This window comes from Branchiostoma lanceolatum, chromosome 13 (genome assembly GCF_035083965.1).
Source record: "Branchiostoma lanceolatum isolate klBraLanc5 chromosome 13, klBraLanc5.hap2, whole genome shotgun sequence".
Taxonomy (NCBI): domain Eukaryota; kingdom Metazoa; phylum Chordata; class Leptocardii; order Amphioxiformes; family Branchiostomatidae; genus Branchiostoma; species Branchiostoma lanceolatum.
Window position 1 is genome coordinate 8018566 of NC_089734.1, and position 15520 is coordinate 8034085.

At 42.1% G+C, this 15520-nt stretch overlaps 1 protein-coding gene across 2 annotated transcripts; it reads right to left on the reverse strand.

Moving 5' to 3' along the window:
- Positions 1–268: 268 nt before the first annotated feature.
- Positions 269–15377, reverse strand: LOC136447361 (RUN domain-containing protein 1-like). 2 transcript variants are annotated; one of them, XM_066446196.1, is made up of 6 exons: positions 15209–15377; positions 13915–14213; positions 13260–13424; positions 3110–3316; positions 2574–2700; positions 269–2259 (listed from the first exon to the last, which is right to left on the reverse strand). In XM_066446196.1, exons 2-6 carry the CDS (start codon positions 14203–14205, stop codon positions 1283–1285), a joined length of 1767 nt encoding a protein of 588 aa, XP_066302293.1. In that variant the 5' UTR covers positions 14206–14213; positions 15209–15377; the 3' UTR covers positions 269–1282. The 2 variants fall into 2 exon arrangements, with proteins under 2 accessions (XP_066302293.1, XP_066302292.1); XM_066446195.1 differs by having other exon boundaries at positions 2559–2700.
- Between the last annotated feature and the right edge of the window lie 143 nt (positions 15378–15520).

Sequence of the window (15520 nt, forward strand, 5' to 3'; positions counted from 1 at the left end):
CAGAGGTTGTTGGGTAAACTAGTGACCTTATCATATGCCACGTTTTTTTGCCAGCTCTTGTTGGGAAGCGCTGACAAAAACATGGCATATAATTAGGTCACAATTTTACCCAACAACCTCTGCTTGGAGAGTATCATGTAAGGTCCCTTGGCCTGTATGTCCCCTATAGTTTTACAACTACAGTACTGTTCAGTGCATGTTTTATTTTCCTGTTCAGAAAACTGCTTAGGATGGACAATATTATCACGGAGACAAAGAAACACCACAATAACTTATTCCTTGTTCTCTTATCTTCACAATTTGAAGTTCATATATTCTGGATATACACAAGCCATTTCTCGAGAGTACACAAATTTATCTTAGGCCTGTCATTTACACTCGTTGCACATAACCACAGTACTGTATTACAGCAGCATGTTGTTAGATTCTTCAAAGATTCTTGTAGGGCATTTGGAATAACTTGTGTACATGTAAATGTTGTATTAGGATGGGAATTAAGAAGGCAATGCCCAAAATAGCTGGATTTGCAACAGCCTTACACAATATTAGATTCACCATATTTGGCCAATTTTCAATATAGCACATCCATAAGCACACACCTGTATATTTGGGAAGCTGATAGTTGCTCTTTTTTCTAGTAGTTTAGTGGTTCAAGGAGCGGAAAAAAATTCTCTCAAATAAATTCTCAATAATGTACTCTTTGAATTGTACTAATAATAACATCTTTCACAATACTATTGCATCAAAGTCACCAAAGGGAATATGTACAGAATACATAATCAAATATTTTATCTACAACATTGAAAGATTCTTTTGACAACAACAAAAATTAATTTATGCACAAAATGACATTACTTACTTGATCCGTCATACCTTATAACATTCGCAATAGACATTCTGGAACAATTAGCAGTCAAATACAGAAAATTCACACAAAATATGCAACTCTTTGACATCTTTATACTTTCAAACAAGTGACCTGTGAATTCTAAGCACAGGATATACCCACTCTTTTTGCCCCAGATGTAAAGACCTTTGCAAATAAACTTACAATACAGTACTGTATCTGATAATACTGAGCACAAGGCTGGCTTTTTAGCAGCATTAACAGGACACAAAGTTACAGCTTTGAAAGTCTACCTACCAAGAATTGTTCTTCTTACCACTGTGTTTCTCTTGGACAGAAGTAAACAATGGGTGTCAGCACTAAATAAATACAACAAATGCACCCGGTAGAATTGCATTGACTTGAGCATTTGATGGAAACTATCTACAAAGACTTTTACACCCCTTCCCCAAACGCATCCTTGATGTTCTGGAAATGTCGGATGGCCAGGTCGGTTGGAATATTGAACTTGAACTCCGTAAGTCTGTTGAGAATCTGGAGGGCCGGGTCGAAGCTCGTTTTCGCGGTGAAGCCCCAGGGTTGGTAGTAGCTACCGATGAGCGGCGTGGTACGCACGACGAGCCGACACCAGGAGACGATGCGTCCCTGGTTCAGGGCACAGCACACCCAGGCTTTCCACTCGGAGTCCATGCTTCGCTTCAGCGGGTCGTGCGTGGTCACGATGTCGTGGATGGCACTCAGGAGGGTCTGTTTGGCCGTGATGGCCGTCCCGCCGACGATGTCCAGACTGAACGACTCGGAAAGCTTGCGTGCGGGGGAGAGGTTGTACTCGCGCCCGTGCTTCATCTCGTAGTACTTCACCAGCAGCTCCCACGCGTGCATCTTCCCCGGGGGAGGGGGCTTGCGCTGCTGGAAACAGAACAGCGGCATGACCGCCTGGCTGAGACTCTTGCTCTGACCCATCTTCATCAGCCCGTGCTGGAACACGTCCCTCAGAGCTGGCGCCAGTTCTCTCCTCACAACGTTTGTGAGCTCGTCACGGCCTCGCACCGGGCTCTCCGAGGAGTCGCTGAGGTAGTCGCTGTCATCGGGAACGTCGTTTCGCACCTTGGCCATCTCGATGACGTGGGAGACAGCCTGGTCCAGTGCCTTCAGCAGCTCGTCAAAGTTGTACTCGCTGTTCCGGTCCTCCGTGGGAATAACGTGGTCTCTGAAGAGGTTCCCGCCGCAGCCGAACTGGCTCACGGCAAAGATCTGGAGAACAGTCAGTGCCCGCTTCATGATGGACAGGCTGGTCTCGCGGATCTTCTTCTGCGCCTCCTGAGTCGTGGCTCGGAGCCGGGCCTGGCCGGGCTGTTTGGAAATCTGGGGACTTCCTGTCACCTTGCCCTTTATTTGTGGAGGAGCGTTTCCTGAAAAACACAATTGAACCACAGTTAGAAATCTTTGCCTAAATTGTTTACGTTTCTAGTTTCCGCATGTACAGTGCAGGTACACCCATCCTAACACCCACCTTTCCTGGTGGACTCCCCTCCTAACCCACCCACCTTTCCCAGGTCTCACCATGAACAGGACACTCACTGTTACACCCCTTCTAACCCACCCACCTTTCCTGGTCTCACCATGAACAGGACAGGTACACCCTCCTAACCCACCCACCTTTCCTGGTCTCACCATGAACAGGACAGGTACACCCTCCTAACCCACCCACCTTTCCTGGTCTCACCATGAACAGGACAGGTACACCCCTCCTTCTCGTGTCCGACATCTCCCCCATTCTCCTGAAGAAACTCGATGAACATCTCCAAGTCTGTGATCTGAGTCTTCAGCTGGTGGATCACCTGTTCCTTCACCTGTGTGTAATTAAGTACAGGTGTGTTACTCTACTAGATGTACAAGTATTATTGTTTACTGAATTAGAAGTGTTCGTTGTGAACTGTTCAGTCAGCATTGAAAAGAATAGACTATCAAAGTTAACGCTTACAAATGGATCACACAAAGTTTGACGAACTGATGATTCAGGAATAGACATACAGCCAGCGAAATTTTAGCTCAACTAAGCATTATCCTATGAATTCTACCCTTTCTGTATTTTGAGATAAGTATAATTACGAATGAAAAGAATCTCAATCTTCTTTCTTTCCTTTAGTAAACTTTGTTATGTCATAACAAGACCAGCCTGGTGAGCCCTATGCATGTCTGCAGCCGCCATGAATCAGACACTGATGCCTGCAAACAATTGATTGATAACAAGACCTGTACCTTTGCCGGGTTGACGATCTCACCAACGGCGCTGTCCACCCTGTGCCGCAGCTCATCTGTGGACAGTTTGTCCAGCCCATCGATGTCCAGGTCCATCTTACTGGTCAGCTGGTCGATGATGACCTTCTGTTTCTCCTGCATGAGGGCTGTGGGCATGTCGATGGCTCCCTCCTTGTAGGCGAAGTCTTCTAAATCTTCCAGTTGGTTCTGTGTTAACAACAGGTCAGGGATGGGATTGAGCTTTTGTTTGTATATACACTGGACGAAAACAGCTCTTTAAGCACTCTTAAAGCATGCTTAAAGATTCCGTTATGGCACTCTTTACGTCACTTTACATAATACTTCCGCGGGCTTAAATGTTATATTTACGCTATCTTTAGGTATGTGCTTAAACGTGCTTAGTGGGACCATTTAAGCAACCGTTTAAGCAATGTAAACTTAGCTTAAATCTTAACTTTTACGCTACGATTAAGCATCGTAATCTTTACTTAAATCTAGAGACATACGCCGCATTTAAACCTCCGTAAACCGTACGTAGTGGCACTCATTTAAGCGACGTTTAAGCACGGTAAAATCAGCTTAAAGCCAAATTTTTCTCGTCGTAAATCTGTTGTAAAAATCTATATTTAAACTTTATTTAAGCTTAGTTAAGGTCCCTTTAATTCTGTTGTGTATGCTACATATGCATGTGTTTGTGCTTGGGTCTTTAATGTTCAGCATCATTTCAGGTATCATTTCAATATCATGTGTATTTTATTCCAACGCCAGCTGCTGAGTCAGTCCTATTTTAGCTCCGTCTTCAGCTTCTAGGTCTTCAGGTTCACTCAACACGCCTCTGTTTTATCTTGAGATCTGCATTCCTCACTCAGCCCTCATCCCTTCAGAAGTCTAAGGCGCCGTAGCCCTCTTCAGAAGGGTGGGAGGGGGGTGGTCAACGACGTAGTTTCCTTCGGGCATACCACTCCAGCAGCCAGCTCTTTCGCCTGTCCCTGGGCACAGCCTGCCTTCCGAGTTGACAAAACCACCACTATTCCTTGATATACAGTTGTAAGTCCCGCTATAGGGGGGGGGGGGGGCACATCCAAATCCATGCAGCATTAGAGTCCACTCGCCGAGGTATTCCTTATTGCTGGCTGGGTTCAGGAAGTTGTAGTAAAGACTATTTTCAACTGATCGCGCAGTTTTCCGCAGTCTGGTTTTAGAATCATGGCAAAGCGCACTCGGGTTCCGTCGAACTGTCCGTCCCCGAGTGAGTAAGACGATAAAGCTGCAGCAAGAACATACAGGTCCATACACTACCAAGCTTGGCCACCAAATGAGAAATTAAATTTGAACTTCCAACGGAAAAAGAATTTGAATATCGGCATGAGTGTTGATTGCTTCAATTCGCGAGTAGTGTGTCTTTGTGACCATGATTTGCATAGCTAGCAGACACTGTAACAATGGCCTTTTTTTATATCTATTGTTATTCGGAGACGGTCTTCCTGGGCATTTGACAATTGGACAATGGATGTTTCTACAGTCCAAAAAAGGTGTAAAATGTTTATCAGTAATCGTCCACGTATAGCTTGAAAACAAACTTGCCAGAAATTGTCATTTTGCTATCATCTAGAAAAATAAAACAGCGTAAAGCAGACACAAAGACGGACTTTCAAATTATCTAATTGCCGACTATAAAATGTTGTTCAGACTTGCCAAAACAACGCCGCATTTCAAAATCTTTAGACGAATATCCTGTGTTCGGGTGCAGGGGAAATCAAGTGAGACGCTTTTTTGCACGGAATTTGATAGCTTTTAGTTTAGGGTATTTATTACAGAGCAGATAGAATGGTTATAAGAACACAACGGGAACTCTTCACTGCGCAAAATCGGCTCTTTAAGCAGTCTTAAAGCATGCTTAAGTATTCCGTTTTGGCACTCTTTAAGTCATTTAACGTAATAATTACGCGGGCTTAAATGTAATAACTGAAAACCATTGCAAACGGCGAGTGCACACGGCTCGCGGGAAAAAGTGCTTGCGTTTGAACCTTTCAAAGTACACCAGCAAGACATCTAGAAACAACCCGTAGTAAACTGAGGTTTTTGAAAGTGTGATGTGTTATAATTACATTTGTTGACTAAATTGTTGTTCACATTTGCCAAAACGACACCGCCGCATTTTCAAACCCGTTGGTATGCATGCTGTGCGCGTTCAGAGGAACTTTTGTGCCGGATTCTTGTACACAATTCGATGGTTGCTTGTTCCTATCTCGAGTTAAATAAACCACACACACTTTACCAAATTGGCAATGTTAAGACAAAATGAATGTTACGTTAGGATATAAGACTTAGGTTTAGGGTTTCAACAGAGCGGGCGCAATGTTTGTAAGAACACGGGAACTGTTCGTGCAAGAATTTTGTCTCACTGCAAACAAGCGGTAATCGAGTGCACTCGGCTCGCGGGAAAAAGTGCTTGCGTTTAAACCTTTCAAAGTACACCAAAGAGACCTTGAAAAATAACCCGTAGTATACTGAGGTTTTTTAAAGTTTGATGTGTTACATTTGTTGACTAAATTGTTGTTCACATTTGCCAAAACGACACCGCCGCATTTTCAAACGTGTTGGTATGCATGCTGTGCGCGTTCAGAGGAACTTTTGTGCGATACTTGTGCACAATTTGGTGGTTGCTTGTTCCTATCTCGAGTTAAATAAACCACACACACTTTACCAAATTGGCAATGTTAAATTAAAATGAATGTAATGTTAGGATATGACTCATGAGGTGTAGGGTTCTTACAGAGCGGGCGCAATGTTTATAAGAAAACGGAAACTGTTCGTGCAAGAATTTTGTCTCCCTGAAAACAAGCGGTGATCGAAGGCACACGTCTCGCGGGAAAAAGTGCTTGCGTTTGAACCTTTTAAAGAACACCAGGGAGACCTTGAGAAATAACCCGTAGTACACTGAGGTTTTTGAAAGTGTGATGTGTATAATTACATTTGTCGACTAAATTGTTGTTCACATTTGCCAAAACGACACTGCCGCATTTTCAAATCCATTGGCATGTATGTTGTGCGCGTTAAGAGGAACTTTTGTGCGATAGTTGTACACAATTTGATGGTTGCTTGTTCTATCTCGTGTTGAATATACCACACACGCTTTGCCAGATTGGCAATGTTAAGACAAAATGAATGTAACGTTAGGATATAAGACTTAGGTTTAGGGTTTTTACAGAGCGGGCGCAATATTTAATAGAAAACGGAAACTGTTCGTGCAAGAATTTTGTCTCCCTGAAAACAAGCGGCGATCGAGTGCACACGGCTCGCGGGAAAAAGTGCTTGCGTTTAAACCTTTCAAAGTACACCAGCAAGACATCTAGAAACAACCCGTAGTAAACTGAGGTTTTTGAAAGTGTGATGTGTTACATTTGTCGACTAAATTGTTGTTCACATTTGCCAAAACGACACCGGCACATTTTCAAACCCGTTGGTATGCATCCTGTGCGCATTCAGAGAAACTTTTGTGCGATATTTGTACACAATTCGATGGTTGCTTGTTCCTATCTCGAGTTAGATAAACCACACACGCTTTGCCAGATTGGCAATGTTAAGACAAAATGAATGTAACGTTAGGATATAAGACTTAGGTTTAGGGTTTCAACAGAGCGGGCGCAATGTTTGTAAGAACACGGGAACTGTTGGTGCAAGAAGTTTGTCTCACTGAAAACAAGCGGTAATCGAGTGCACTCGGCTCGCGGGAAAAAGTGCTTGCGTTTAAACCTTTCAAAGAACACCAAAGAGACCTTGAAAAATAACCCGTAGTATACTGAGGTTTTTTAAAGTTTGATGTGTTACATTTGTCGACTAAATTGTTGTTCACATTTGCCAAAACGACACCGCCGCATTTTCAAACGTGTTGGTATGCATGCTGTGCGCGTTCAGAGGAACTTTTGTGCGATACTTGTGCACAATTTGGTGGTTGCTTGTTCCTATCTCGAGTTAAATAAACCACACACGCTTGACCAAATCGGCAATGTTAAGATAAAATGAATGTTACGTTAGGATATAAGACTTAGGTTTAGGGTTTTTACAGAGCGGGCGCAATGTTTATTAGAAAACGGAAACTGTTCTTGCAAGACGTTTGTCTCACTGCAAACAAGCGGCGATCGAGTGCACACGGCTCGCGGGAAAAAGTGCTTGCGTTTAAACCTTTCAAAGTACACCAGCAAGACATTTAGAAATAACCCGTAGTAAACTGAGGTTTTTGAAAGTGTGATATGTTACATTTGTCGACTAAATTGTTGTTCACATTTGCCAAAACGACACCGCCTCATTTTCAAACGCGTTGGTATGCATCCTGTGCGCGTTCAGAGAAACTTTTGTGCGATATTTGTACACAATTCGATGGTTGCTTGTTCTATCTCGAGTTAAATAAACCACACACGCTTTGCCAGATTGGCAATGTTAAGACAAAATGAATGTAACGTTAGGATATAAGACTTAGGTTTAGGGTTTCAACAGAGCGGGCGCAATGTTTGTAAGAACACGGGAACTGTTGGTGCAAGAAGTTTGTCTCACTGAAAACAAGCGGTGATCGAGTGCACACGGCTCGCGGGAAAAAGTGCTTGCGTTTAAACCTTTCAAAGTACACCAAAGAGACCTTGAAAAATAACCCGTAGTATACTGAGGTTTTTTAAAGTTTGATGTGTTACATTTGTTGACTAAATTGTTGTTCACATTTGCCAAAACGACACCGCCGCATTTTCAAACGTGTTGGTATGCATGCTGTGCGCGTTCAGAGGAACTTTTGTGCGATACTTGTGCACAATTTGGTGGTTGCTTGTTCCTATCTCGAGTTAAATAAACCACACACACTTTACCAAATTGGCAATGTTAAATTAAAATGAATGTAATGTTAGGATATGACTCATGAGGTGTAGGGTTCTTACAGAGCGGGCGCAATGTTTATAAGAAAACGGAAACTGTTCGTGCAAGAATTTTGTCTCCCTGAAAACAAGCGGTGATCGAAGGCACACGTCTCGCGGGAAAAAGTGCTTGCGTTTGAACCTTTTAAAGAACACCAGGGAGACCTTGAGAAATAACCCGTAGTACACTGAGGTTTTTGAAAGTGTGATGTGTATAATTACATTTGTCGACTAAATTGTTGTTCACATTTGCCAAAACGACACTGCCGCATTTTCAAATCCATTGGCATGTATGTTGTGCGCGTTAAGAGGAACTTTTGTGCGATAGTTGTACACAATTTGATGGTTGCTTGTTCTATCTCGTGTTGAATATACCACACACGCTTTGCCAGATTGGCAATGTTAAGACAAAATGAATGTAAGGTTAGGATATAAGACTTAGGTTTAGGGTTTTTACAGAGCGGGCGCAATATTTAATAGAAAACGGAAACTGTTCGTGCAAGAATTTTGTCTCCCTGAAAACAAGCGGCGATCGAGTGCACACGGCTCGCGGGAAAAAGTGCTTGCGTTTAAACCTTTCAAAGTACACCAGCAAGACATCTAGAAACAACCCGTAGTAAACTGAGGTTTTTGAAAGTGTGATGTGTTACATTTGTCGACTAAATTGTTGTTCACATTTGCCAAAACGACACCGGCACATTTTCAAACCCGTTGGTATGCATCCTGTGCGCATTCAGAGAAACTTTTGTGCGATATTTGTACACAATTCGATGGTTGCTTGTTCCTATCTCGAGTTAGATAAACCACACACGCTTTGCCAGATTGGCAATGTTAAGACAAAATGAATGTAACGTTAGGATATAAGACTTAGGTTTAGGGTTTCAACAGAGCGGGCGCAATGTTTGTAAGAACACGGGAACTGTTGGTGCAAGAAGTTTGTCTCACTGAAAACAAGCGGTAATCGAGTGCACTCGGCTCGCGGGAAAAAGTGCTTGCGTTTAAACCTTTCAAAGAACACCAAAGAGACCTTGAAAAATAACCCGTAGTATACTGAGGTTTTTTAAAGTTTGATGTGTTACATTTGTCGACTAAATTGTTGTTCACATTTGCCAAAACGACACCGCCGCATTTTCAAACGTGTTGGTATGCATGCTGTGCGCGTTCAGAGGAACTTTTGTGCGATACTTGTGCACAATTTGGTGGTTGCTTGTTCCTATCTCGAGTTAAATAAACCACACACGCTTGACCAAATCGGCAATGTTAAGATAAAATGAATGTTACGTTAGGATATAAGACTTAGGTTTAGGGTTTTTACAGAGCGGGCGCAATGTTTATTAGAAAACGGAAACTGTTCTTGCAAGACGTTTGTCTCACTGCAAACAAGCGGCGATCGAGTGCACACGGCTCGCGGGAAAAAGTGCTTGCGTTTAAACCTTTCAAAGTACACCAGCAAGACATTTAGAAATAACCCGCAGTAAACTGAGGTTTTTGAAAGTGTGATATGTTACATTTGTCGACTAAATTGTTGTTCACATTTGCCAAAACGACACCGCCTCATTTTCAAACGCGTTGGTATGCATCCTGTGCGCGTTCAGAGAAACTTTTGTGCGATATTTGTACACAATTCGATGGTTGCTTGTTCTATCTCGAGTTAAATAAACCACACACGCTTTGCCAGATTGGCAATGTTAAGACAAAATGAATGTAACGTTAGGATATAAGACTTAGGTTTAGGGTTTCAACAGAGCGGGCGCAATGTTTGTAAGAACACGGGAACTGTTGGTGCAAGAAGTTTGTCTCACTGAAAACAAGCGGTGATCGAGTGCACACGGCTCGCGGGAAAAAGTGCTTGCGTTGAAACCTTTCAAAGTACACCAGCAAGACATTTAGAAATAACCCGTAGTATACTGAGGTTTTTGAAAATGTGATGTGTTACATTTGTTGACTAAATTGTTGTTCACATTTGCCAAAACGACACCGCCGCATTTTCAAACGTGTTGGTATGCATGCTGTGCGCGTTCAGAGGAACTTTTGTGCGATAGTTGTACACAATTTGATGGTTACTTATTCCTATCTCGAGTTGAAGAAAACACACACGCTTTACCAAATCGGCAATGTTAAATTAAAATGAATGTAACGTTAGGATATAGGACTCAGGTTTAGGGTTTTACAGAGCGGGCGCAATATTTATAAGAAAACGGAAACTGTTCGTGCAAGAATTTTGTCTCCCTGAAAACAAGCGGTGATCGAAGGCACACGGCTCGCGGGAAAAAAGTACTTGCGCGCAATTAGCAAACAATGGGGGAAATCGGGGTCAAAGGTGGTTGCTATGTGTTGCTAGGGCAGCCAACACCCTCTTTGCTGGGTGTCCAAAAATTCACTTAACCAGGGTGAGCGTACCAGGGAGACCTTGAGAAATTACCCGTAGTACACTGAGGTTTTTGAAAGTGTGATGTGTTACATGAGTCGACTAAATTGTTGTTCACTTTTGCCAAAACTACACCACCGCATTTTCAAATCTGTTGGCATGTTTGCTGTCCGCATACTATGGAACATTATATTTAATGCATACTTAAGCGACATTTAAGATTAATTAAAGATATGTTCATTTTTAAGTTGACTTTACGCTGTTCGTAAACTTAATGTAAAGATATGCTGTACGCGTGTAGGGGGGCATTAGATTTAATGTACTATTAAGTGACATTAAAGATTATGTAAAGATATATGCATTTTTAAGTTGACTTTACGCTGTTCGTAAAGATATAGTGTAAAGATGGACCCATAGTTGTGGCATTTAATACGTCTTAAATGTGGCTTAAATGTTGCTTAATCTTCTTCCAATGTTTAAGCTTCATTTACGAATCTCATTAAGCATGCTTAAATACCCGATTTGGTGCAGTGATATACATTATATACATTTTTGTTTGATATGTACACAATCTACCGTATTTACTCTAATTACAAGACATCTCTATAAGAACTTGTACTAGTCAGAAAAAGAAGCATGATTGTACCCAGGGCTGTTTCTAGCTTTTGTTTTTGAGCCCAAGTTGTTAATTTTGGTTGTTAAATCTGTCTTAAAAATACGAAAATACGTTTTCACCAACTTCATTTCATGAAGTTCAGACTTTTTGGACAGACGAGATAGAGTTTTTGTTTGTCCCAACAAGCAAATTTCCATTCCGTGATGAAGGGATGGGTTCTGGAGACAGCCCTGATTGTGTCATTCCGTTTCAAAACTAAGCTGTTGAATCCATGTCAAACTGTAACATCAGTCCACGTATCATCGGATAATTGTTCGTGTGCTGCTACTGCAGTAAAAACAGTATCCAGAATAAGCCTTTGATAATCATGCGTGACTGGCATCCTGGATAATCCTACTAATGAGGACTCAGGAGCTTCAAAGCTAACAATTTATTCTAAAACAGTAATGAGCATCCTTGGGGAGTTTTTCTCTGACTTATACTGAATAATGATGAGTCTCAATCAGCTGAAGAAGTCATGACAAGCTTACTATCACAGTACACGTTGAACTCATTCATGGATTATTCTTATCATGCATTATTGTCCCTATTGTACAATTCATTTAAGACTAAGTGTTTTCATAATTTTTCCTTAACACCTGTTTTCCATCCATTAAATATTGATACAACTCACTATATGCATTTACATTGTTAGGCTTGATAACTAACACAATTGCCTCAGTTTCCATCAAAGGTTCTGTTTGCTTAACTGTACAGGCTTTCAGGCACCAGGATACATTTAGAAGGGTCGGGAGACTATCCTGACTTTACTGTATTGTATGTAAGAAGTCCTGTGTGACCAGCTCCAGCTGTGTACATACTTCAAACACCATTATGCTCACAAAGAGTCGAATATGGTTGAAGTATGGTGTTGAGGTACAGTCGTACAGAGTAGGTCATTGATTGAAAGCCAAACGTATGGGGAATTCATATTTGAAGCATTAAATGTTTTTCGTGTTATTTCTTTAAATGAGCCATACATTCCTCTATCATGATAACATTTTTGTTGGCAAAGCTTAAATTGCAGAAGTCATGAACCAAATCTGGTAGTGTTGACACCTGTAGTGGTCCAGCCCTATAGCTACCATTACAGTCTTACGTCATCTGTATTCACTGTACACAATCCACAGTCACTCGAGAGCAGGAGCGACATAATGGCCATACGTCAGCCCTGACATTTGAGAAGAATCCTATAGTATTACATGACAGCTAGATATGCATCCCTAGTAAAGCAATAATCCCTTATTGAGGCCCGATTTACGTCAATGGATGGTTTACAGCGTAATCAGAGGACTTTTGTGACAGAAATATTTCCGATACCAGGAAAGCTGACATAAAACCTAATGACAAAGTCTATGCTAGCATGTTGTGTTTTACCAAGTAACAACAGTGCTACAAGAAGTTAACGTCATGTTTTAGCTGCTAAGTTCAGCAATATTGTTACATCTGAGACCTTGTAATTTGCATTTGCAGCTCAGAATTGAGCGAGATAGTTCATCTGTTTCCTTTACGTCATCTTCAGGAAAACTAGCTGTTAAAGGTCAACATATGCTGTGACAAAAAAGGAGCACAATGGCACGATATACATGTAGTGCATTATTGTTGAACTAAGGATACTTCAAAACAACACAAAACAAGCTAGAAAATATCCTATAGAAGGAAAACAAGGATATCTTAACCACAAAGCATGTCAGCTAAGTTTTAGGATCAATGGTTCTAAGCTGTCAACAGCTACTTTTATTGATTTTGGATAAAGAGAATGGCTGGTGACATTGTTTCCCACTTAACATGATTAAACTCTTATTGATTTTATGGCGCTTTCAAATTAGAATCATTTTGAAAATGCTTCTCATTTCAATACATCTCATACTTTCATCATATATATCTGAAACATCAATATAATACCACAAGCAATGGTTGAATTTGATCTTGACCCTCATTAGAAAAAGACACCACATACTCTTGACTTTGATTGGCGTTAATTTTAGAATACATTCAACTCGGATTACTCTACTAACAGTAAAAGAGGCTAGGCTTCAGGTAGTTTTGTGGGTTTTCTTTAGGCGCTTTGTCAGGCTTTCTATTTCATCACGTTTTCTTTATGTCGCCAAGTCAAACAAGCAATATAAAGAAAACATGACAAATTAGAAAGCCCGACAAAAATGCCAAAAAAAATAGCAGGAGTCTAACTTCTGTCTGAAAAGTATTAATTGATAACTTTCGTACCTTGAGTTGTTTAATTAGCTCCTGTTGTTTCTCGCGCTGTTCCAGAATACGGAACTCGTGTTCGCGCTCGCTCATGTCGTCCAGAATCTGTGCGTCCTGCGTGACACAGCCGCGTACGTCAGGACAGCCTTGGAACGCAAACTCCTCCAACTCCTTCAGGAGACCCTGCAAGACATAGAGAACAAGACATTTACCATTCTTGATATAAAACATGTCTGCAACAGCACCATAATATAAATAAAGAGCACACAAATGCTAATATATACCAAACATATAAATGCAGAAAAGTAGGAGGGAACTTTTAGATCCGATCGGAGTTTCTGTGTATGTTGTTTTTAATTCATTTATGTGACTTAACTGTCACCTAGCTAAACAATTCCACAGAGTGCTCTGAAAGGTGAAAGATAAGTTAGGAAATGATATATGACCTCTGCCACTCAACTCTTCTGAACATGATCTATCCATCTATTGACCTGTATCAGTCGGGACTAAGCTAGAACTATATATTTCACTTCACATACCCTGTCAATTGCTTTTCCTAAGTTCTCATACACTATTCCAGTATCTCTAATTAAAGTGTCAGTAAAAGTCAGACTTTGGCCTCTTGTTTTGCATAGGGGACGGATGAAACTATACCAGTTTGGAATACAATTACCTCTTTGTCGTCGGTCGGTGCTGTAACGATCTGCTTGAGTCTGAACTGGACTTGAGCGAAGTGCGTGGTGAGCGCCAGTAGCGAGGAGTTCAGCTGGTCCTGTTCCTGCTCCAATGTACGCAGGCGCTCGATTTCGCTCATGTGAGGCTGGTCCCCACCCCCCTGCGCCCCGGGGGTGGGGGAGGACGTGGCACCCACGGGAGGCCAGCGCTCCGAGTCCGGCTGGTTCTCCAGACTCAGACCCTCCATCTCAAGGTCAAAGTCCGACTCGGTAGAAACCTCCTCCATCATTTTGACTTCTGGAAAGAGAAAAAAAACTCCAATAAGTTGGTAACTGGGAGACCCCAGTTCGAATCCGGGAAGTATCCTAGTCTGGGCTGCACCGTCTTTCGAAAGAGACGTAAAATGGGGTCCTGTTTTCTAGGAGGTGCCTCGAGCATGTTACAACAGCCTCATTACTCAGATGGGTACCTACTGGCAGTTATGATACGACCTGGTTAATTAACACTAGCCATAGACAAGTGTGTCAGAAACAGGGGCAAATGGACATGTACAGGGGTGGAGTGAAAAAAATGCATGTAGCAAACTTGAAAGGAAACAATTCCAAAACATTATGAAATAGGATAAATAGCTTGCAAGGTAAACCATTATTCGTGGAGGCTTTTCTAATCTCTCCCTTTCTTGGAAAATCCGTAGAAATGGAAGATAAATACAGTGTTTTGGAAACGCCCACAATCAAACTAAGACAAGCCTCCGCTTGAATACTGCGATCAAAACTATTGTTATGTCTTCATGGACAAATCATTAATAATATCAGGTGTATTTGCAGCCAGTGCCACAGGCAGGTACCCAATGTGTAGGGTAATGAGGCTGTTTAACGTGTTCGAGGCACCTCCTCGAGCACGGGACCCCCGTTTTACGTCCCTCCCGGAAGACGATTTCGTGGAAAGCTTCGTGAGGCTACAGCAATCCGGACGTCCTTGGTTGGTCTCCCATCCAAGCACTGTCCGGACCGCGCGTTGCTTAACTTCCGAGATCGAGGGATCGGGTGTATCCAACGCGCCACGCGGCCGTAGCATTATTAACATTTACATCTGAAGAAGCCGCCTGGGTCCGTCGTGTTTACAGAATCTTGACAAATACAAACAGAAGGCTGCACGTCTGTGTGTTCAAGTGTCGGAAATCCCGGATATATTTTCTGTAGCAGGTGGTCGTGGCAGTAAATGAAAGGCACGAGAAAAATAACAACCCATCATAAAACCCTTCGTTTAAAGACGAAATATAGGTTTCCTACCTTGCGTAAGACGCAGCTATCACGGGACAAATTTCGAAAATGTCTGAAAGTCGGTTAGATGTTGTTGTGGGGCAGAAATTCGATAAATAAGGCTGGAAACTGAAGGTTTGTCGACCATCTGTTCGCGTCTGTTCCAAGCGGTGATGTAGTGCTCTACAGCGCATGCGTAGTGGATCAGAACGAGGTTCAACCCGGAAGTAGGGTAACAGGTGGCACCAGTACAGCAGCGCCCTCTGGTAAAAGCAATAATAGTGCAACAGCGATGATCGTTTGATTTGAGACGATTGTCCGCATTCTTTTGCCTACATTCAT